Here is a 21,219-nt window from a genome sequence, read left to right as displayed (position 1 = left end):
TCCCCATCCCAAAACTGAGATTCACAATGGGGAAGGAAAGGAACTTTAATGAGAAATCAAAACATAGGAAACCAAAGTGCAAATCATCCACCCCCCATGGGGGGGCCATCCTGAACCCCACATCATCCCCTCAGCCCCCTTCAGGCCCCCAGCGCAGGCCCAGGGCCTGGAGCTTCTGCCTCAGGTAGCTCTTGAGCTGGGGCAGGCCTCTCTGGGACTCCAGTTCCTCGAAGGGTAGCTGTGGGGAGAGGATAGGGCGGCAGGTTACCCGCAGGCCGGCAGTAAGGATGCGCCACGGGGAAGGCCAGGGCCACTCACCGGCAGGAGCTGGTAGCCCATCAGGCCCAAGTGCCGCTCCCTCAGGGCCCTCGAGCCCAGCAGCACCCTGCCGTCCCGACAGAAATGCCAGCGTTCCCGCAACACCAGCACCACCCTGCAGGGGGAGGGACGGGACTCAGGGCATGGCGGGCAAGGTGGCCAGAGTTCCCCCACCCTGCCTCCGTTACCTCTGAGCAGGGTCTCGAGTAGTGGGGCTAGAGGCAGCCTGGCCCTGTAGGCAGGACCTTGGTGGGTATGGCAGGAAGGGGTCCTGGGTCCTCACGGGAAGCACAGCACCAGAGCTGCCGACACACAGCAGGAAGTCTGGAGGGGGAGCAGGGTCGGAGGCCTTAGCCAGAGCTCTGTCGCCATGGGCCTGCCACCTGCCCCTCGCTCACCTGTGCAGTAGCCTGGAGGCACAGTCAGGTCCTGGCGGTATTTCTCCTCCCCCAGCAGCTGGCGCAACCCCTCAGCTACTATGTCCTTGTGACTGAGGAGAAAGGACACCAGTAGCAGGAAGGGCCCGGCACCTCATCCTAGTCTGTCCCAGTCTAGTGCCACCACCCTGGGTAAAGCCCTCTGCTGCTTCAGGGCCCAGTTTTATGGTGGCCGAGAGCTCCTTAGCTTTGGCTTCATGGTCCCTCTGGCTTTTCCACTCTGCTGCTCCCAGGCTGGCCCCTCCCCTTACCCCAGGCTGCCCCATCCACCTGTACTTGCAGCGGGCACGGTCGGTGATGAGAGGCTGGGGAAAGATGGGCACTTGCTGCCTTCGGGGAAGGCGGGGACCCCGGTATCCTGGGAGCTCCAGCTCCACGGCTGTGTCCAGCAGGGAGAGGTAGCGACGCACAATCAGAGCATGAGGGGTGCCTGTGGGGAGGCGGGGACTGGGGCTCCGGGCTGCAGGCCACCCTGTTCCCCTGCCTCTCCAGCCCTCAGGGGCCCAGCCGGCCATCCTGGCTGCGTACCACTGATGTAGTTGATGAAGCCAGGGGAAAAAACAAAGTGCAGGGCTCTGAAGGGCAGGCACCGCAGTTGGCACAGTGACATCAAGATGTTGACTGTAGCCAGGGGTGCCACCCCTGCTTCCCGAGCCAGGATCCTCTCAAGGCAGGGCATAAACTGCTGTTCCAGGGGCAGGTAGTTCAGCCGCCCAAAGGGCAGAACCAACTTCTGTACCACCTGTGAAGGAAGAGCAGTTCATTACCCAGTGTGAAGTATTTCTGCAGTCATTTTTTACAAGCTAAGCCTTAGAGAGGCTTAGCCCTCAAGTTTGTAACACTGCTGTAAAGACAGGACAGTCCCTACAGCCTCACAGTTCAACAGCAAAGCAGTCACAAGCTGCACGTGACTAATCACCAGACAGGCAGAGGGGACATCACTGTGGGGTTTGGCCCTGAAGACTTCAAGGAGAGGGATAGGTGGAGCTAGGATGGTGCTAAGAGTGCTTTGGGAAACTGCAGAGTTCCAGGAATGCATGCTGGTGACAGGAGGTGGGCAAGTCACAGAGAGGGTGTAGGAAAAGATGCAGGTCCCAGGGGACAGAGAGGGTGTGTCTGCTTCAGGAAAAGGATAGCTGAGCTGCACAGGGTGCTGGGCCTGACGAGGTCCCTGAGAATGATTGAGAGATGCACTGGAGGGTGGGTGGCAAGCCCACCTTGCTGCTGAGCTGGGTTTCCTGAACCACCAGGAAGTGGGCAATGGCTTCCAGAAGCTGGGGCTCCCGTAACCGGTGCCGGGCCAGGTGCTGGGCCAGGAGCACCATCACATGGGGAGTCAGTTCCTCTGGCCTTGCTTCTGTGAAGAACAGCCTGTCACGCTGGGCCTCGGCTGGACCTCCAGCTGGCTCAATTCCACCTCAGCCCAGCCAACTGAGACCACCTTCCTCCTCCTGTCAACCCTCCCAACCCCGTCTGACTTTAACCCCCTCCAGCACCTGCCAGGCTGCTGATCAGATGCTGCCGTGGATACCGCAGAAAACGGGGACAGCTTAGAGCAGCTTCCAACCCTTGCCCACCTCGGAGAAGGGGCTGCAAAGGGGGAGGTGGCTTCGGAGGGAGGCGGAGCCTTCGCTCCTGTTCCAGGGCACACACCAGGGGACCATCAGACGGAAAGCCTGAGGGGGAGAGGTAAAAGGCAGCCTGGTAACGGAGCTGTGCTGCTGTTCCAATCATGGGGTTACTTGAATTCCCCACCTTTCTCCTCTCTGTTTCCTGAGCAAGGTGTGCTAGAGTTTAAGTGCAAACACTAAAGAAATGTAAAGTATCACGTGGCTATGAGGTATCAAAACGGTCTGTGGGGAGTACATACAAAGATGGCAAATAGGCTTTCATCTTGTACCAATTGTGACAAATTATGGTCGCTTCCTAGGGCACTCTTATTAGCAGGAATCTGAGGTGGCACCCTAGCGAGGCTGGAAGGAGTGCGTTTGTCTCATGATGTCTGCCGCAGACATAGGACGGGAGCAGGAGCAACCATTCCTGGGCAAACGCCTGAGAGGCTGGGTCTCTGTCCGTTGTCCTCTACTGTTCTCCCTATTCTTCATTAACACCCAGCCCCCCAGGCGCCCACCTCAAGCCCCTCCTCACCAAGTAAGACTGCGAGGTGCAGACACACGTGGATGGTGTGAATGTCAAAGGAGGGGCAGTTTCGGATGATGAGCTGACTCAAGTCCTGCAGTGTGGCCTGCTCCACAGGAGGGGGCCGTGGCCGAGACCCCAAGAGCTGGCCCAGACGACGAAGCGCCACCGAGTAGTGGTGGGTGCGCACTTTGGTGGGGTTCTGGCCCAGCCAGCGCAGCAGCTCCCCAGGGCTCTTTGCCTGTTCCAGAAGCCGCTGCAGTCCTTGCACAGGACCTGCACTGGGGCCTCCTCCAAGAGGCCGGTCCGCCCATTTGCTGGTCCCCAAACAGCAGGGCTGTACTGGAGGGATCAGCAGCAGGCCAGACAGCCGAGCAGGGGAGGTCTGAGCAGAGAGCAGGACTCGAAGCATGGCGTTGGGTGATGGAGACCCTGAGGGGCAGCCCAAAAAAGGGGGTGAGGTTTTCTCCAAAGGGGAGAAAGACCTGCTACCTATTCCTTACCTCACTCCTCATTTAGGGGGCCTGCGGTCAGAGCAACCCTTTGTGACTGCTCTGGGCCTCTTCCCCACCCCGCCCCTCTGCCTCCTTCCACGCCTTTGAAACAGCAATCATAATTCTCAGTGCGCTCAGGGCACTACTTGCAAAGCAATTCCACATGCACCATCTCTGATGCTCCTTACACGCCCGTGAAGAGTAGGTAGGGCTGGCATTACCTCATTTCACCGGTGGAGAAACGCAGGCCCAGAGCAGCGAAGGGGTTAAGTTAAGCCTGAGGTCATTAACCGGGTTAGTGGTCGCGCCCAGTCTGGAGCCCAGGCGGCACCGGCGTGCACTCTCCCGACCACCTCCCTCTCCCGCAGGAGGCGGCGGCGGCACAGAGGGTGGAACGCGGGCTCCGCGGCTGGACGGCGCTGGGTTCCATGCTGGGCGCTCCCACTCACCAGCGGCGTGACCTTGGACAAGTGGCTTCGTCTAAGTCTCCTCACCCGTGAAATGAAAACGCAGCGCCCACCTCGCAGGGCGCGCGTGGAGCCCGAGTGCACCGCTTTGCGATGGCGTGGGGTCGGCGAAGTCGGGGGCCCCCACACCCACCCCGACCCAGGGACGCCAGGAGACCGTGGCCGCTGCCGCTAACACCAGCTCCCGCTGCCCTCCCACAGCCCTCCCCGCAGGCGCCACCCCTACATGACTCCCCGGGCCCTGCGCAGGTCGCTCCCTCAGTCGGTCTCGGGGCCCGGGGGCCGGGTTCCCCCCGCGGCCTCCTCATCGGCTGGCCACCGAGTCCGCCATCTTCCCAGCAGCCCCCAGATAGCCGCCCGGACACCAATCCTGAAACAGCTATCGACCAGCGGAGACGTGGCTCCCGGCAAGCACTGCGAGCCAGGGAGCCGTGAGCTCCGCCCGCGGGAAGTGCGCGCGCGGCACCGGGGGCGGGGCCACGGAGGCCGGCGCCAAAGCCAGAGCAGAACGCAGGGGAGAAGGGAAAGCGGTGGGCCAGAGCCGAGGGCGCAGTCCGTGCCCTTCTCTCCCAAGGGGCGAGGAGTCCCCGCCCGCCATCCCGCACACACTCAGACACACTGCAAGAGTGAAAACTTCACAGTTACTTTAATCTGCACAGGTTCCGGGGAACTCCTATGCCCCTCCCCTTCACCTGCCTCCCACCGTCCTGGCGTCCCCAACTCAGGCCAAGGAGCTGTCAGGGATTGGAGGCGGCTGGGTCCTCCGGCAGAACGCTAAGACGGGCCCCGGGGGCGGCCGGGCTCTGCCCGGGGCCGAGGCAGCGACAGCAGATGCCCGACCCCGAGGAGCCCACTCCCAGTGCGGACTGAGGGCCAGCAGCCCCGGGAGGTGGCCCCGAGCCCCGGTGGTCGCAGGGCGGGGCCTCTGCCAGCCCCTGGAGTCTTCTGCGGCGCAGGGCTGGGCTCCAGGGCAGCGGGAAGAGGCAGGCCGGAGAGACGGGCCTGGGCAGGCAGCAGCTCCCGCTGCGGCGCGGGGAGCAAGGTCCAGAGGGGCCGGCGACGCTGCCAAACGCCCGCGGAGGCACTACGGGCGGTACATGGCGAAGGCCAGGAGACTGAGGAGCAGGGTGAAGCCGGCCAGGCCCAGAGTGGCGGTCAGGGGAAAGAAGGGCCGGTACTGGATCTGGCAGTACCAGAGCAGCAGCAGCAGCAGGAGCAGCAGGGGCAGCAGCAGGCTGCCGATTTCCAGCCCGGAGGGGCCGGGCTCGGACCCCGGCGGGCAGGGGGGATTTGGGGGGCCGACCCTCGTGGACACGTGGCAGTGGAGAACGCAGTTGGGAGGGAGGTGAAGGCTGCCCAGGGTCTGGGTGTCGTCGCCTAGCAGCTGCCCTTGGTAGATGAGTCGCACCTGCTGTTCCCGGCCAGGAAACTGGGTCCTGAGGAGAGAGGGACCTGGGTAAGAGAGCAGGCCTCAGGCAATCCTAGTCCCTGGCCCCGGAACAACACTCCCACCCTCCCCCTGCCCTCCACAACACACCGGCCCTGGCCTGGGAGGGGCAGTCTGCCAAGGGAACAAGTGCAGTTGTGATCTGGGGCGCTCAGCGCCTCCAGTATAAAGGAGGGCTGGGTCTTAGGTCTCTCCGGGGGCCCTCTGTGACCAGTCCCCCCACCCCTGTCTTCAGCATTGCTCCTGCCTCTTGACCTACGTACCTTTTCAAGGAGCCAATGGTGTCGTGGGGCCAGGCCCTGGCCACCTGCTCTGAATCATTGAGGAATTTCAGCCGTAGCACGAGGGGCTCCTGCGGGGAGTCCGGGGCTGGTGGTGTTGCTGTGACCCCCGTGCTGGGCTCTGGCTGTGCAGCTTGACCTCTGTGTCTCAGGCTGGGGGTCTCTGCCCCTGGGACCTCCGCTCTCATGGTGTCGGTAGCTGCCATGGCTGCGCTGGGCTGGGATGGCGTTGGGGTCCCTGACGGCTGGGGCAGTGGGTCCCCGCCCTCAGCGGTGTGCGTTGAGACCCAGGCGAGGGCCAGCACCAGAAGGCAGGCAAGCACCGAGAAAAGGACGGTCACCTCATCACCCACCCCTTCAATCAGGGTCATGGCGCCTGCCTTGCCCGCCGCGCTACCGAGCTGGAGAGGCACAAAGAGCCCGTGAGGCGCGGGCCCTCTGACCAGGAGCCCTGGAACCTCCACAGGGTCCTGCCCCCACCCCACCGCGACGCTCCCACCGTCCTCAGCCTGGGTTCCCTCACCCACCCCAGGGTACGGGCTGCTTTGCCTCCCAGTCGCCCCAAACTTGCCTCCGGGTGCCCCTTCCCATCGCCGAATCCCAAGTCCTAACTTTCTGTCATCTGAGCTCGAGGTCTTCAACCAGCTCCCAACTCACCCAAACCCTATCCCAAGGTAAGGGCCTAAGCAACGCCTCCCCTAAACTTCACCCCAGCCAAACTTCACGCCCAAGCGTATCTATTCTCCTGCCCACTTCACCCCAGTGTGTCTACTCTTTCACCGACTTCACCCCATGCTCATCTACTACGTTGCTAAAGTTTCTCCGAGGTGGGGGTAGAGCCTCTGTGCCCCCACCCCCCGCCCCCCGCATTACGGTTCACCTAAACCCCACCCGCGGCACAGGACTGCTTCCCAGGCTTCCCCCACAGCAAACGTCAAACTCCGCCCCTGGGCAATCTGGAGCCTCCGAGCGTCACCACCCACCCAGCTCGGTCCCCTCAACCCCACTCCGCGGAGGCCCAACTCCACGCCTTCTCTGGAAGTGTCTCCAAGCCCCGCGGGCTGCCAGACCCCAGATCCCGCCCGGAATCCGAGACTTCACGTTCCCTACCCCCACCCCTCATCACCCCTCCCACCTTCCCGCCCCCCGGAGCCGCAGGAGGGCACGGCGATCCAGGGCAGGGCGGGCGGGGCCCGGCTGGGGCCCTGGACGGCGGGGTGGGCGCGGTCACGGCGCGGGGACTCACCGCCCGGCTGCCCCAGCTCCATCGCGGCCCCTCGGGCACTTCCGGGCGGGAGGCGCGGAGGTCGCAGGCACCTGAAGCACCCCTCCTTCCTCGCCGCCGCGGCCCGGGGCATTGTGGGACTTGTAGTCCGGCGCCGCTCTGTCTCCGCCCTCCGCCCTGCGGACCCACGTGCTGGGGTCCACCCGCGGTTCTCTGCGCCAGCAGATCGCGGAGGGGCCGGTGGGGACGGCTTTGGGGGGTTGCGCTACCGGCTAGAGGTTTGGGCGGCAGCAGGGTCCGCCCCCTCCCCCGCCAACAGCCAGAGCATCTGTCACACCAGACACCGACGTCAGCTGAAGCACGTCAGAACACCCGTGTTCGTGATGCAGTGAGGAAAGCTCTGAGGAACTCAGGTGGCCCCTACCCTTATGTCAGAGTGGACGCCAGAAGGCACTTTGGCCACCAAAATTAATTCTTCAGCCCAGAGCCCAATATCCATGGGCTGTCCCACTAGGCTGGCCAGGGATACCCATCCTCAGGGCTGCCCCTTTCCTTGGTCCCCTCCTCCACCTTGCTCTTTCAGGACTGTGGAAGAAGCATAGACCTTGGAACCTGGCACAAATCCTGATCCCTTATCCTGTGCTTCTCAGCTATATGACCTTGGGTGGGTTATTGAATCTCTCTAAAGATTAATTTCTTCCTTTCTGAAACATCAATCATAAGGAAGAAATTAGATGACGTAAGTCAATCATAAGGAAGAAATTAGATGTTTTATTAAAAAGTGTGAAAACTAAGGTACATGTCACACAGTAGCTATTTGCTCACCTCCACTCAAAGCTGGTCTCTGGAATCGGGTCCTTGGTGTGTTACTGTGTGGATGACATTGAATCCCAGGCCTGTGGATATCTGTGGATTTTTCCCTCTGGGCTCCTGTAGCCACAGAGATCTCACATCCTGGTTTTTACAGGCCAGTCTTGATTTAAAATAATCTATCCTAGTTTTCCCATAGTTCTTGCCTACTGTGGGAGCAAGTGGCCCAAATATTGCCTTAGGAATGCCAGTCTAGATTGATACCATACAGAACTAACCTATCTAGTTCCATCCCTCCTGTTCATTCATTTATTCTACTAACATATTTTTAAAAGATATACTATGGCCAGGTGCGGTGGCTTATGTCTGTAATCCTGGCACTTTGGGAGACCGAGGTAGGTGGATCACTGAGGTCAGGAGTTCGAGACCAGCCTGGCCAACATAGTAAAAGCCCATCTCTACTAAAAAAAAAAAAAAAAATACAAAAATTAGTTGGATGTGGTGGAGGGTGCCTGTAATTCCAGCTACTCAGGAGGCTGAGGCAGGAGAATCACTTGAAAGCGGGAGGTGGAGGTTGCAGTGAGCTGAGATCGAGCCACTGCACTCCAACCTGGGCGACAGAGTGAGACTCTGTCTCGAAATATATATATGCATATATATATATATATATATATATGCACACACACTATTTGCCAGGCATTGTGCAAGATACTGGGAATAAAATGGTGAATCAGACCATCTTCCTGCCCTCATGTGGCTCCATATACTAGTAGAGGAGCTAGTCGTGTGAACAGCCCATCAGAGCTATAACAGGTGTGTGCTAGTTGCTGGGGCAACACATTTGAGGAGCTCTTTGCTCTTAGTATCTCTTTTGGGAGGTATACCTGGTGCTACTTCCTGCTGTCAATTCTAATTAAGCATCTAAAAGAGATGTTGGATGTTACTTTTAGAATTATACAACATCAGAACTAGGTTTTCTGTTCAACCACTATATTTTGCAGATGAAACCCAGAGAGGGCACAAGATATCCTTAAGGTTATGCAGGGAGATAGAAACACAGACACAGATTCCTCAGGAGCTTAGGAGACCCTATGTGTTGATTAGCTTGCACCAGGTGCTTTGGAAGGTACAAGGAACTCAGGAATAGTAACTGGGTTGGTACTGGGGCTGAGTTGTGTGGGTAATCAAATGGTGGACAGCTTCATGCTGGGAAAAGATCCAGCTTGGCCGGGGAAGTGGAAGTGTGTGTAAGAAGGACGATGTGTGTCAGTGATGCCCGAGGATATCTGGGGGTAGCAGATACCCTGCAACATCTCTGGGAGATTTATTGGCTGGGGCCACTGCTCTGCAAATGTCACCTCTTGTAGGTTTTAGGAAACGTGTGTGTGTGTGTGTGAGTGTGTGTGTTTGGGGTGGGTGGGGGGGCGGCTAACAACTGCAGCCCACTTTGGCAATGGCACTGCAGAGGACATTGCAGGGAGCTACCTGACCCTAGAGGGAGTGAAAGGACAGGATGGACAAGGGGTGAGGACAAGAAAAATTGAGAGCCACGTGGGCTTTGGTTGGTCTCTCCAATGGGATGAGTAGGGGAGAAAGGCATATATTTCATCCCTCCCTCTTCTTCCTCTGTGTACCAATGGGGTCGGGTAGCATTTAGCTAATCTCCCAAGTCCAGCAGGGGGACGGTCTTTTAGGAGAGGCCGATCACGAGAAGGTAAGAGTAGAGACGAATTTGTTCAAAGTGTCATTTCCAGGGGCGCGCCGATGATGAAGCGCTCAGGGGGAACTGGAAATAGCAGCCCAGAACCCATCCCAGCCTCTTGAGCTGCAGCCGGCAGTGGAGAGACTGGGCAGGGAGCCAGGGAGAAAACTCTGGCAGCAGGGTGGTCTCTAGGGCTGACCTCGGAGCCTGGGGACAGGGGAGCCTATGCCGCACTGAAGGCGGGACGCTGTAAGCGAGGAGCGGCTGGGCCTGGGCGGGCTCCTCGACCAATCAGCCTCGGTCAGCAGCACCCTCAGGCGCAGGGCACTGTTTGGGCATTGCCTAGAGATCGGACACCCGGCCCAGATCAGCGCAGGGAGGCGAAAGCGACAGCCGGGCGCGGGAGGAGACCAGGGCAGCTGTCCCCTCGGAGAGGGTGGCCCTCGAGGCAATGCGGGTGGGGGCTGGTGAGGAGGCGGAAGGGCCGAAGCTGAGTGGGAGGGGCCCGGGCGCCTGGGCTGGAGCGCGCGGCTCGGGGGTGGAGGCTGAAGAGTCAGCTAGCGAGCGAGGGGCGGGGGCGCCCGGGCCGGCGCGCAGGAGGGGCGGGGGCGGCGGGGAGGGGGGCTCGGGCTGCGTGTGCCGGAGCCGGCGGGGGCGGCGGTGCGTGCGCATGACGCGGGGGGAGGGCCCGGGCCGCGCGCTCCCGGTCCCGTTGTTGTTGCCGCTGGAGGCTGCTCCGAGGCAGCGGGATCACGGCGCCGGGAAGCGCTTGGCAGCGGCGGCCACAGCGTGCGCGGCGGCGCCTCCTGGCCTCGGCCTCCGGCCCCCGGCCCCCGGCTCCATGCGCTAGCCCCGCGCCACCAGCCCAGTAGTCCCGGCCCCGCCAGCCCCGCGCGCCCGCTCGCCGCCGCCGCCTCCGCCGCGCCGCCCCGGGCCCGCCTCGGGCCCCACGGCTCCGAAGCCATGAACTTCCAGGCGGGCGGGGGGCAGAGCCCGCAGCAGCAGCAGAGCCTGGCGGCTCCGGGGGGCGGCGGCGGCGGCGGCGGCGGCGGCAGCGCGGGGGGCGGCGGGCAGTTCGAAGTGGCGGGCCTGGGCCGGGCGGCGCTCCCTCGCAGCAGCGCTGCCGGCGGGCCTCCCAGCAGTTCGCGCCTCCAACCCGCGGCCATCCGCCGATCCAGCGCCTGAGTCCGCATCCCAATATCTACGCCATCTACGACCTGATCGAGCGCATCGAGGACTTGGCGCTGCAGAACCAGATCCGCGAGCACGTCATCTCCATCGAGGGTGAGCGAAGCCGGGGGCTGCGGGAGCAGGGGCGTGGCCTCCGGCCCGGGTCGAGGGCCCGGCCGCCTGGTCCTGCCTCCTGTCGGGGGTCCTGCGCGCTTGGAGGTCCAGGCTGCAGGCCGCCGGATCTGTGCTGCAGAACCGGCGGGCAGCTTCGCCATATCTCGTTCGGGGACACTTTGGGGTTGGGGGTTTTCTGCTCACTGTGCTCCAGGGCGCGAAGGTGGTGTCGCTTCGGGGGGCCAGGACCAGATCTATCCAGGCCTGGCCGGGGAAGGTGGGCGCGGCAGAGGGCTTCAGCTGCCGGGAGGTGGGGCCGTGACCGGGGAGGCATCTTAGCCGCTGCCCGGGCCCTGCTCCGCAGTGGGGCGGGGGATCGGAGCCTCGCGTTAGTGGATGGCAGCCTTCCCTGGCCCAGCGCCCGCAGGCCCGGAGGGTGGCGCTCGCCGCGGCGCCCTCTCCCGACGCACACCCCCTACGCCGCGGCGGCCAAGCGGGCGCGGGCCGGGCCTGGCGCTGGGCTGCGGCGCCGCGACCGCGTGGGAGGCGCCGGCAGGTCCATCCGCGCCTTGGCCGGGTCGTGAGCGCGCCAGGGACCCGCGGCTCCTCGGTCTGGAGGCAGCCGCGGGGCAGCCGGGCGCTGACTGACCTCCGGGGACACCGCACCCGGAGTCGGGGACCGGAAATCCCCGGCCACTGCGCTGCCTAGCGCTTTTTTCTCTGGGCCCTTAGGCCCTGGACTTTCGACCATTGAGGGCACAGGAAGTAGGGGCACGCTGCTGGTAGATGGCTCGCAAGCCCTGGTGTGGTGGGTGCTGGCGGCACCCGCAGTCACGCCAGTGGCATGGTGACCTTCGAGCGGGCACGGACAGATGGGCCTCGCCCTGGACCATCTGCTTCCTCCCCCAGCTCTGTTTGAAAGGGGACGCCCACCGGCAGGTGGTGGGTTTGGCCTCCGTGGAAATGCAGCGAGAGCCAAGGCCTTTTGCGATAACATGGAGTTGTGGGCAGGGGCCTGTTCCTGACTTGGGCCTTAAGGTTAGGGCCCCACTCCCAGCTTCATCTGCTTGCCTGAGGTTCTGGGGGGTAGTGCACCTGAACACCTCCCTTTCTACTTTCAGAGGCCCCCATAGCTGAGGAAGGAGTATTGGGTCTGGGGGGACCCCATGTAGTGCTGGGTCCTATCTTTTGTTGTGACATGGCAGTCTGACTTCCTTCTGCCTTTTCCCAACCGGTTCTTATTTCTTTCCTCTCAAGGCTGAGTTCTCTGTGAACTAATTAGGTGACAGAAGAATCTCATTAACGTGGATCTGAGTAAATGGCCTGAATCACCGCTGTAGCTGGGGACTAGGAGATGGCATTTGTGCGAGCCCTGGGCCCCAAAGAGAGAAGATGACCAATTTTTCCTCTTAGATCTGAAGAGGGTGGAGGCGGGAGAGACATCGTTGCTGCAGCTTCACTGTCCTTGGAGGAAGTAAAGACATTCCTGATTTGCTCCAAGCTTGCCTTCCCCCAGCTTCTTCTGGAGGGCGACAAGCCTCGTGGGCTGGCCACAGGAGGGTGGGGGCACATCTGCTTCCGAGCTTTTCCCAGAGCAGGGACAGGTTTCTGGGCTCCCCAGGGCTCCAGCTTGATGAGCAGCGACCCCTCCTCCCCAGCTCAGGGGAGCCTCTGGTTGAGCATCTTTTGTGATGTGAAGGCTGTGATTCCTGGGGCGCCCTTGAGTTTTTTGCCTCGTCTTAAATTTAACACAACAGGCAGAATTTCCCCTCCTAGAGCCCTCCCCTGACCAACTTCTCCATTGCGGTTTGGAAATACCCCACGGTTCCAGCTACTAGGCCTGGAAGCTCGGCCTCACCCTCGTGAAATCCTGGGAGCCGGTGTCTCATTGTCACCAGACCGACCCAGCTGCGGCTCACACATCCGTTCTCAGCCCTGCTGTTCCCACTCCTGGGCCCTGCTGCCCTGCTCTCCCTCCCTCCCCCCTGCCCAGCCTCTCCTGGCACCGTCATCTTTATCCATCTCACCTCTCTTGCGTTCCCACTTTTCTGCTGTAGACAGTCTTCAAAAGAAAAAAAAAAATTCCTTCTTCAATTTCTGCCCTATATCCTTCCTGCGATAGAAATCCTCTCCATCTGCCAAACCATATTGCTTCTGTCCTGCGAAGCCGCGTCCCCACCTTCTTTCTGCAAGGAGGGAGAGGTGCAGACTCCCTGGGCGTTTCTGAGCACACTCTAAGGCTGGACTGAGACTGAGCCCTCCACCCCCAGCCCCAGGGTCGAACAGACCTAGGCTGTTACATAAACACAGTGTCAGCTGGGAGCCAGCTCCTATGTTTCCTGGGGGTAAGCCTCTCCGTGGAAAGGGGCGGCATGTTCCGAGTGTATAACAAAGCCTCCCCCACTGTTTAGACTTCGGTGAAGGGTTTGTTTGTCCCAGCTCTGAAGGTGACGTGGGACCTGCGGTCAGGATCCATTCGGCTCTGAGGAAGTGCAGTGGGCACTTAGGCCTCCTGTAGTCTCTCTGCCACTCACAGTCACTTCTGACCCTGTGTCCAGGGCAGGAGGAAGCAGGGGATGTTTGGCTTTCCTGTGTTTCAGGACAGGATTTGAGGGGAGGGAGACCATTTTGAAAAGTTCCTTTCCCACCAGAGGCCAAGGAAAGAGGAAACCTGCCCATTACTTGGGCTGAGGGAGTGGAAGAAGTACCACCTTCAGCTGGGAGGGAGAGCTGGAGGGCTTACTATGTGCAGAACCTCTGAACCACCTTCACCTCACTAGTGGGGAAACTGAGGCTCAGAGAAGGAAGGGAGCCAAGCGGGTACAGCCAGAGTCTTCAACAGGAGCCCACTTCCTGCTTGGCACTCACCTACAGAGAGCGCTCCCTGACAGCTTGGGTTTCCTGGCTGAGTCCTAGAAAGAAGGATGCAGGAGAACCAGGGCCTCAGTCCAAACGGGGACACTGGGCATGTGGAGTGCAGGAAGTTGGACCAAGCTAGCCAGGAGCCCCGAGAAGCTGTTGGGAGAAGCAGCCTGAGATCCAGCAGGTCCTGGGAAGGTCTGCTGGTCCCAGTCAGTGTGTGCAGGTGAGGGCCCCCGCACAGAGGAGGAGCAGGGGCTGGGGGAGGGACTGGGGTCCCCTCTGGCAGTTCCGGAGGAGCTCCCCAGCTGGAAGTGGAGGTGGACCTATTAGGTGTGTGTGTGCCATATGGCTACTATTGTGTGTGCCAGAGCTGGGCTTTGTCAACTGGGTGACTTGCTCAAGTTTCTCCATTGTTTTCCCCCTAGGGCTTTTTTTTTTTTTTTTTTTTAAACAGTTACTTTGAGCATTCCAGCCAGCCTGGCCTGGCCACCAGAGCGTTCTCACTTACACCCTTACCCACTCACTTTCATTCAGTTCACAGATTGCCTGCCCTGGGCTGTGGGCTTGGTGACATCCTAAAGGGACTATGGTAAAGAGATGTGGTGGTTTCTTGTTTGGGTCAAGCCTCAGCTAGACAGAGAAGGGGCCACAGCTGTGACCACAGTTGGGTGCAGCTCAGATGGAGAGTAAGATGGTGCACATGGCAGGGCGCGGTGGCTCACGCCTGTAATCCAAACATTTTGGGAGGCTGAGGTGGGCGGATTGTGAGGTCAGGAGATCGAGACCATCCTGACCTAACACGATGAAACCCCGTCTCTACTAAAAATACAAAAAATTAGCCGGGCGTGGTGGCGGGAGCCTGTAGTCTCAGCTACTCGGAAGGCTGAGGCAGGAGAATGGCGTGAACCTGGGAGGTGGAGCTTGCAGTGAGTCGAGATCGCACCACTGTGCTCCAGCCTGGACAACAGAGTGAGACTCCATCTCAAAAGAAAAAAAAAAAAGACGGCACATGCCCTGGCAGCCCGCAGCCCTCAGCCCTTAAGCACACCTGGGGTTTTAGTGTTTATGTCTGTTTCTGTTTGTCATGTGACTTGATCCTGGAGGACTGGCATGATGATCCCCGTGTTTGTGCCAGGGGGCTCTCTTGAGCTTTCCTTACTGTTCCTTGGTGGGTACTCCCTGGCCGGGCCCCGCATTCCCCTGTGGGCCCTGCTGCACCACACACTGCTGAGGTTGCCTTCAAAGACGAGGACTAGGGAGGTCTGGGATGGGTGCCGGGGACATGCATCTGGAGCCAGCCGGGGCCCCTCTGGCAATTTGTTGGTTTAGGGACTGAGTGTCTCATGGGGGCCTGGTTGCTTATGTAGGACTTTGCTCACAAGAGTTCTAGGAATTCTGAAAAAGAGCATAACCATGTGGGTGCTAGTAGCCAGGGAAAGCTTCATTTGTTCCAGATACATTCATTTAGCTCCTACTGTGTGGCCCAGTTGCATCTAGCACAGTGAAAAACAGACAATCAAAGGAGAGGAAGGGAGAGAAGGGGCCAGAAGGTCTGGGCTTGGTGCGCCTGGAGAGAACGACTCAGCCTGTAGGAGGTGCCAGAGAGGCACTGGGAGTACAGAAGGAGACCGAGATTTTCAGAACACCAGGGCAGGGCAAAGGTCAGAGACTTGGGAAACCTCATCACTTCTTTCTTCCGGGTCAGAAGCCAGCACGGGAAGACCTGTCCAGCCTGATCTCAGGCTGCATGGCCTCGTGGGAACCCCTGGTACCCTGCTCAGTCCAGGGTCTCAGCTCTGGCTCTTCCCAGCAGTGGTACCCCATAGAGGAAGCAGTCCTTGTCCCTGTGGTGCCACTTGGCTATCTTCCTGTATCATTTATTTCTTTCGTCAAACATGTGCCAGGCCTGGGGGTCAGGAGGGTTCCCACATAGAGGAAACAGAATGATTAAGATAACAGAGGCAGGAGAACATAGAGTAGCTCTTGGAATGGCAATTTGGACTCTGCAGCTTGGGTGTTAAGTTGTAGGAGATGGGTGGGTGAGGTGGGCAGGACCCTGGTGAAGGAGTATTTCATGCTTTCTCCAGTATTTATTTCCACCCTGCCGTGTTCCTAGAAACCACAGGAGTTGGTGCGTCATTCTGCAGGAGATGGGCGTCACGAGGGTTTAAGCCTTTAACAAGGCTTGAGCCACGCCAGTGTCCACACCACTCGTTTGTGCTTGTGAGCTCCCTACCAGCTGTCAGCACATTCCTGGCCCAGAAGCAGAGGGAGCGAGGTACCTTTCTTGGAAAGCAGGTGTAGCCTGGGAAAGCCGAGGCTGTGGGGAGACAGACACCCCCATAAGAACTCCCATGACCCTGTGTGGCATTGCCTAAACATCCACCTGTTGTGTTAGTTTCTTTTTAATATTCAGGTAACTGGAAATTAGTTTAATCAGATGCTTTCCTCCTGACCCCTAGCTGACTTAAACCATGCAGGCCAAGCAATAAGGGAGCTCATTTTGGAGCGCGGAGTTGAGGTGGGGAGGCGGGGTGAGCCCAGCCACCTGCTTTGAGGGTGCAGAGACTGGGTGGTGCATGTTCCACCCAAGAATGTTCTTCCCTCTGCCAGGCTCACTGCTGGGGGTTGGAATGAGGCTGTGCAACACTTTGTATCTTATAGTTTATTTTCTGAGAGGAGGGTCTTTTTTGGATTTGCAAGTATGATTTCCATTTCACAAGTGAGACAGCCTAGGTCCTAGATTCAGTAACTTTCCTGAAGCCATGCAGTGAGCGGAGGATGCAGGGATTTCCTCTGGTTCTCCAACTCCAGGTCTCTGTGGTTTGCCTTGCATGTATGGGCTGAATAAGTTTTGGTGGCCACACCACATCAGCCCTTAAAAGCTGCTTCTACAGGAAGCTTTATGAGAGTCAAACAGACCAGAGTTTAACTCTTGGAAGCCTTTAGAATATAATTTTAGGGTGAACTAGGACTCCTGCTCCCTACTATAATTTTCTTCTGCTCCCCACTATAATTTTCTTCTGGATGTCTTCAGTCTCCAACTGAATTGAATGGTGGCTCTCTGAGGCGTCTCTCTCCCATGGGTAGCACGGATGTAGCATATAGTAGACAGATGTTTGCTCAAGAAACATATATATTTATAAAATATATATGTATATGTGTGTGTATATATATTTTTGGAGACAGGGTCTCACTCTGTTGTCCAGGCTGAAGTGCAGTGGTACAGTCCTAGCTCACTGTAGCCTCAAATTCCTGGGCTCAAGCGATCCTCCACCTCAGTCTCCCAGGTAGCAGAGACTACAGATATGCACCACCACACCCAGCTAATTTTTTCATTCTTTGTAGAGATGGGGCCTTGCTATGTTGTCCAGCCTGGTCTTAGACTCCTGAACTCAAGCGATTTTTCCACCTCGGCCTCCCAAAGTGCTGGGATTACAGGCATGAGCCACCACCGTGCCCAAATGCATATTTAATTCAAATTTCATTTTAATGTGTTTAAGGGATGAAAGTAAATACATGGGCCGGGCGCGGTGGCTCAAGCCTGTAATCCTAGCACTTTGGGAGGCTGAGACGGGCAGATCACGAGGTCAGGAGATCGAGACCATCCTGGCTAACACGGTGAAACCCCATCTCTACTAAAAAAAATACAAAAAATTAGCCAGGTGCGGTGGTGGGCGCCTGTAGTCCCAGCTACTCCGGAGGCTGAGGCAGGAGAATGGCGTAAACCCGGGAGGCGGAGCTTGCAGTGAGCTGAGATCCGGCCACTGCACTCCAGCCTGGGCGACAGAGTGAGACTCCGTCTCAAAAATAAAAAAAAAAAAAAAAGAAAGTAAATACATGCTTGTTAAAAGCCATTCACATGTAGAAGTAGGAAGGTGGCTGCCCGGCCTCCCCTCTCCTGGGGGGATCTGCGGTGGGCGGTCAGATCTGCATCCTTCTGGTCTTTTTTCTATGAACGACTCTTCGCTGGATTTGCTGTTACTAGGCTTTTGCAGCAAACGTGGGATTGTTGTGGAAAATGCTTTGCTGGGAGAATGGGAGCCAGAGATTCACAAAAGGAGGCTCCTGCATTCATTTACGTATTTGGCAGCTCCCAGGCTGGGAGTCAGGATACCTGGGTTCCCGTCCCTGTTCTGCCACTAACTGGCTGTGAGAGCTGGGGCAAGTCTGCTCTGGGCGCATCTTCCGAGAGTCACATTCTGGTTGTCTATGCAGCTAGCTGTGACCCTGGCGTGAGTATCTGGAACAGGCCAGGCTTGGCTCCCTGGCCAGGGGTCTTGTCTGTCAAATGAGGACCTGAGCTGGGGTCCCTAAGATCTGTTCTGAGGCTGCCTCTGTCCCTGCAGCACTTTGAGATGCGCTACCTTGGAGCCCTCCAGGAACTGATCATCAGAAGGGATCCTGTGGGGAGAGGTGAGATTTTCTGTGCCTCCGTTTCCTTACCTGAGATGGGTCATGACAAAGCTGCCACTGCCTCTGCCACTTGGTAGTGCTGAGGATTGAGACCCCCTCTCTGGTGTGTTTAGAACAGTGCCTAGCGCATCATAAGCACAGGTGAAATATCAGGCATTATTCTGAAAGGTGGCAGAGTATCCTGTGTAAGGGAATGCTGTTCATTATGTACCTCCTTGTACGCTTGTCTCATTATTGCTTTTGGACAAATTTTCAGAAGAAAATGGTCAGACGCTGGGGTCGGCACATTTTTAGGGCTTTTGCGGCACTCTGGCACACTGCCCTCCAGAAAGGCCATTTGCTTTCCAGGCATAGAGACAGCCTGGAGTTCCCTGCCTCACTTCCCCGGCACCCCTTCTCCATCTGATACGTAAGAACAAAAAAAGACTAAATGACCCTCGTTTTACTTTGCTTGACTTTGATTACTAGTTCATCACTAGCTATTTAATTATTGGATTCACTTTGACTATTAGTGAGATTCAATATTAAAACATTTTTGGGGGGTCATTTGCATTTTGTTCATTCTCTACATATCCTTTTTTCATTTTACTCTTGGTTTCTTACTCTTTTTTCTTTTTGTAAAAATGGGGTTTCACTATGTTGCCCAGGCTGGTTGTAAACTCCTGGCCTCAAGTGATCTTCCAGTCTTGACCTCCCAAAGTGCTGGCATTTCAAGTGTGAGCCACCATGCCTGGTCTCCCCTCCCTCCCTCCCTCCCTCCTCTCCTTCCTCCTTCCCTCCATCCCTTTCTTCCTCCCTTCCTTCCTCAGAATATTGGTCTGTCACCCAGGCTGGAGTGTAGTGACGCGATCATAGCTCACTGCAACTTCAAACTCCTAAGCTCAAGCAATCCTCCCACCTCAGCCTCTTCAGTAGCTGGGACTCAGGCATGTGTCACCACATCTAACTAATAATTTTTAAAATTGCCTTGTAGAGACAGGTTCTGTGTTGCCCAGGCTGGTCTCAAACTCTTGGCCTCAAGTGATCCTCCTGCCTCCACCTCCCAATATTGAGTTGAAGACTGTTTTAATCTCTTTTAATGTAGGTTTTTCTACAATGTACATCTATCTGTCTGCTGCAAGTCAGGCACTGTCTGAGCCCCATAGTCAGTACTTTGGCCTCAATGTGCCCTGAGCTGAGCAGACAGTGCCATCCTCTGGGCCACCCAGGAGGCTGAGGCTGGCTGTGCCTGCTCCATAACATATCCCCAGATGGCTGTGCCTTAGGGCTTTGTGCCTGTTCCTTTTTCTGCCAGAACTCCTCCTTGCCACTGTCGGGGTGCCTGCCTACAGCAGCTTCCCTTTTGCCTTTTCAGTTTGGTGTTTTGATGGCTTGCAAACCTGAAACCCCAGCGCCTGGAGTGGGATCAAAGCCTGTCACAGGGGCAGAGGGAGGACCGAAAAGTCTAGACCCCTCCAGGGACCTCTGCTCTGCTTCTGCTGGGATCCCCACCCCTTCCTGGGCCTGGGCTTTTCCAGGCACTGGTGGATGGCACTTCTGTGCCTGGAGGATGTTTTGGTTAAAGATGCTCTAAATGTCTTGTCCAATCACAGTTGTACAAAAAAACCAAAAAAACAAAAAAAGATACCAGAAAGGCAAGCCCCAGAGCCTTTGTTGGAGAAGAGTTGGGACATTTTGGAGGCTGTCCATCACTCTGAAGCAGCACCCTCCACCACTACCCCCCGCTACCCCATTATTGCTTCTAGATTGTTCTGGATGGTTCTATATTGGGTGATGTGGAATGAAGCCTGGCCTTCATTTCTTCTCTCAGGGCCTGAATAGAGTAGAGGTTAAGAACCTGGGCTCTGGAGCCAGGCTGCCTAGATTTGAGTCCCAGACCTACCACTTGGGAGCTGTGTGACCTTGGGTGAGTTCCTTAACCCCTCTGTGTCTTAGCTTTGCCATTGGTAAAACATGGGCATCCGTTTCATGGTGTGGGCGTGAGAAGCAAATCAGTTAACGTCTGCAGAGTTTTTAGAGCAGCAGCCGCCCTGAGGATGTGCGCCCTGGGTGGCAACTGTCTCATTACTTATCTCAGAGGCTTGGCTGTCATCACTGCCTGCATAGGGGTGTGTGAGGTGAGGGCTGCATGAGATCACGGGAATGACTGTTTCCAGACCTAAGCCTGAGAGCCCAGGTGGCAGAGTGTGGGGTACGTCGGTCTAGCGCATCCAGGCCCAGCGGCAGGGACCGGAGGGGGCAGGGCTGTCACAGGGCCTGCACATTACCATGAGCACCCAGGGTCATCTTTGATGTTTTGCCTGTTGTTGTTTTCTCTGATTCATCACTGTGCAGTAGACATGGGCGAGTCACATGTGTGAACTTAAATTTTCTTTTTCTTTCTTTCTTTCTTCCTTTCTTTTTTTTTTTAAATGAGAGAGAGTCTTGCTTTGTTGCCCAGGCTGGAGTGCAGTGGTGTGATGTCTGGTCACTGCAACCTCTGCCTCCCGAGTTCAAACAATTCTCATGCCTCAGCCGCCTGAGTAGCTGGGATTACAGGCACATGCCAACATGCCTGGCTAATTTTTGTATTTTTTGTAGAGACAGGGTTTCACCATGTTGGCCAGGCTGGTCTTGAACTCTTGAGTTCAAGTGACCTGCTTGCCTTAGCCTCCCAAAGTATTGGGATTACAGATGTGAGCCACCGTGCCCGGCCGATTTTAAATTTTCTTTTTTTTTTTTGGAGGTGGAGTCTCACTCTGTTGCCCATGCTGGAATGCAGTGATGTGATCTCAGCTCATTGCAACCTCCGCCTCCCCAGTTCAAGCGATTCTCTTGCCTCAGCCTCCTGAGTAACTGGGATTACAGGCATGCTCCACCATACCTAGCTAAGAGATGGGGTTTCACCATGTTGGCCAGGGTGGTCTCGAACTCCTGACCTCAAGTGATCCGCCCACATTGGCCTCCCAAAGTGCTGGGATTACAGGCCTAAGTGAGCCACCGTGCCTGGCCTGATTTTCAGTTTTCAAGTAGCCATATTAAAAAGGTTTTTTAAAAGTGAGATTAATTTTAATATATTTTATTTAATCCAGTATATTCAAAATTGTATAAGTCAATTCTTCTGTTGCTATAAAGAGACACCTGACGCTGGATAATTTGTAAAGAAAAGAGGTTTAGGTCGGGCCCTGTGGCTCACGCCTATAATCCCAGCACTCTAGAAGGCCGAGGCGGGCGGATCACTTGAGGTCAGGAGTTCAAGATCAGCCTGGCCAGCATGACGAAACCCTGTCTCTACAAAAAATATGAAAATTAGCCAGGCATGGTGGCGTGTGCCTCCAGTCCTAGCTACTCCAGAAGC

At 57.3% G+C, this 21,219-nt stretch overlaps 3 protein-coding genes across 7 annotated transcripts in view; 1 reads left to right on the top strand and 2 right to left on the bottom strand.

Annotated features, from left to right (window-relative positions):
- Nucleotides 1-26: 26 nt before the first annotated feature.
- Nucleotides 27-4,275, bottom strand: FASTK (Fas activated serine/threonine kinase). 4 transcript variants are annotated; one of them, XM_003896870.3, is made up of 10 exons: nt 4,082-4,275; nt 2,904-3,326; nt 2,252-2,431; nt 1,973-2,112; nt 1,284-1,497; nt 1,026-1,185; nt 717-808; nt 507-642; nt 319-433; nt 27-238 (listed from the first exon to the last, which is right to left on the bottom strand). In XM_003896870.3, exons 1-10 carry the CDS (start codon nt 4,161-4,163, stop codon nt 131-133), a joined length of 1,650 nt encoding a protein of 549 aa, XP_003896919.1. In that variant the 5' UTR covers nt 4,164-4,275; the 3' UTR covers nt 27-130. The 4 variants fall into 4 exon arrangements, with proteins under 4 accessions (XP_003896919.1, XP_009202484.1, XP_009202486.1 ...); XM_009204220.3 differs by having other exon boundaries at nt 1,973-2,109; XM_009204222.2 differs by having other exon boundaries at nt 3,838-4,235.
- Nucleotides 4,276-4,482: 207 nt separating this feature from the next.
- TMUB1 (transmembrane and ubiquitin like domain containing 1) lies at nt 4,483-7,016 on the bottom strand. 2 transcript variants are annotated; one of them, XM_021936423.2, is made up of 3 exons: nt 6,830-7,016; nt 5,566-5,984; nt 4,483-5,291 (listed from the first exon to the last, which is right to left on the bottom strand). In XM_021936423.2, exons 2-3 carry the CDS (start codon nt 5,952-5,954, stop codon nt 4,940-4,942), a joined length of 741 nt encoding a protein of 246 aa, XP_021792115.2. In that variant the 5' UTR covers nt 5,955-5,984; nt 6,830-7,016; the 3' UTR covers nt 4,483-4,939. The 2 variants fall into 2 exon arrangements, with proteins under 2 accessions (XP_021792115.2, XP_021792116.2); XM_021936424.2 differs by lacking the exon at nt 6,830-7,016 and adding an exon at nt 6,155-6,511.
- A 3,029-nt stretch (nt 7,017-10,045) lies between these two features.
- Nucleotides 10,046-21,219, top strand: part of AGAP3 (ArfGAP with GTPase domain, ankyrin repeat and PH domain 3) — a 56,799-nt gene continuing 45,625 nt past the window's right edge. Inside the window, 2 exon segments of the mRNA XM_031665020.1 lie at nt 10,046-10,488; nt 10,491-10,604. Of these exon segments, the coding sequence (XP_031520880.1) occupies nt 10,284-10,488; nt 10,491-10,604 (319 nt within the window). The 5' untranslated portion in view covers nt 10,046-10,283.

The sequence above is a fragment of the Papio anubis genome, chromosome 4, assembly GCF_008728515.1.
Source record: "Papio anubis isolate 15944 chromosome 4, Panubis1.0, whole genome shotgun sequence".
NCBI lineage: Eukaryota > Metazoa > Chordata > Mammalia > Primates > Cercopithecidae > Papio > Papio anubis.
This window is presented reverse-complemented; position numbering and strand designations above follow the sequence as displayed.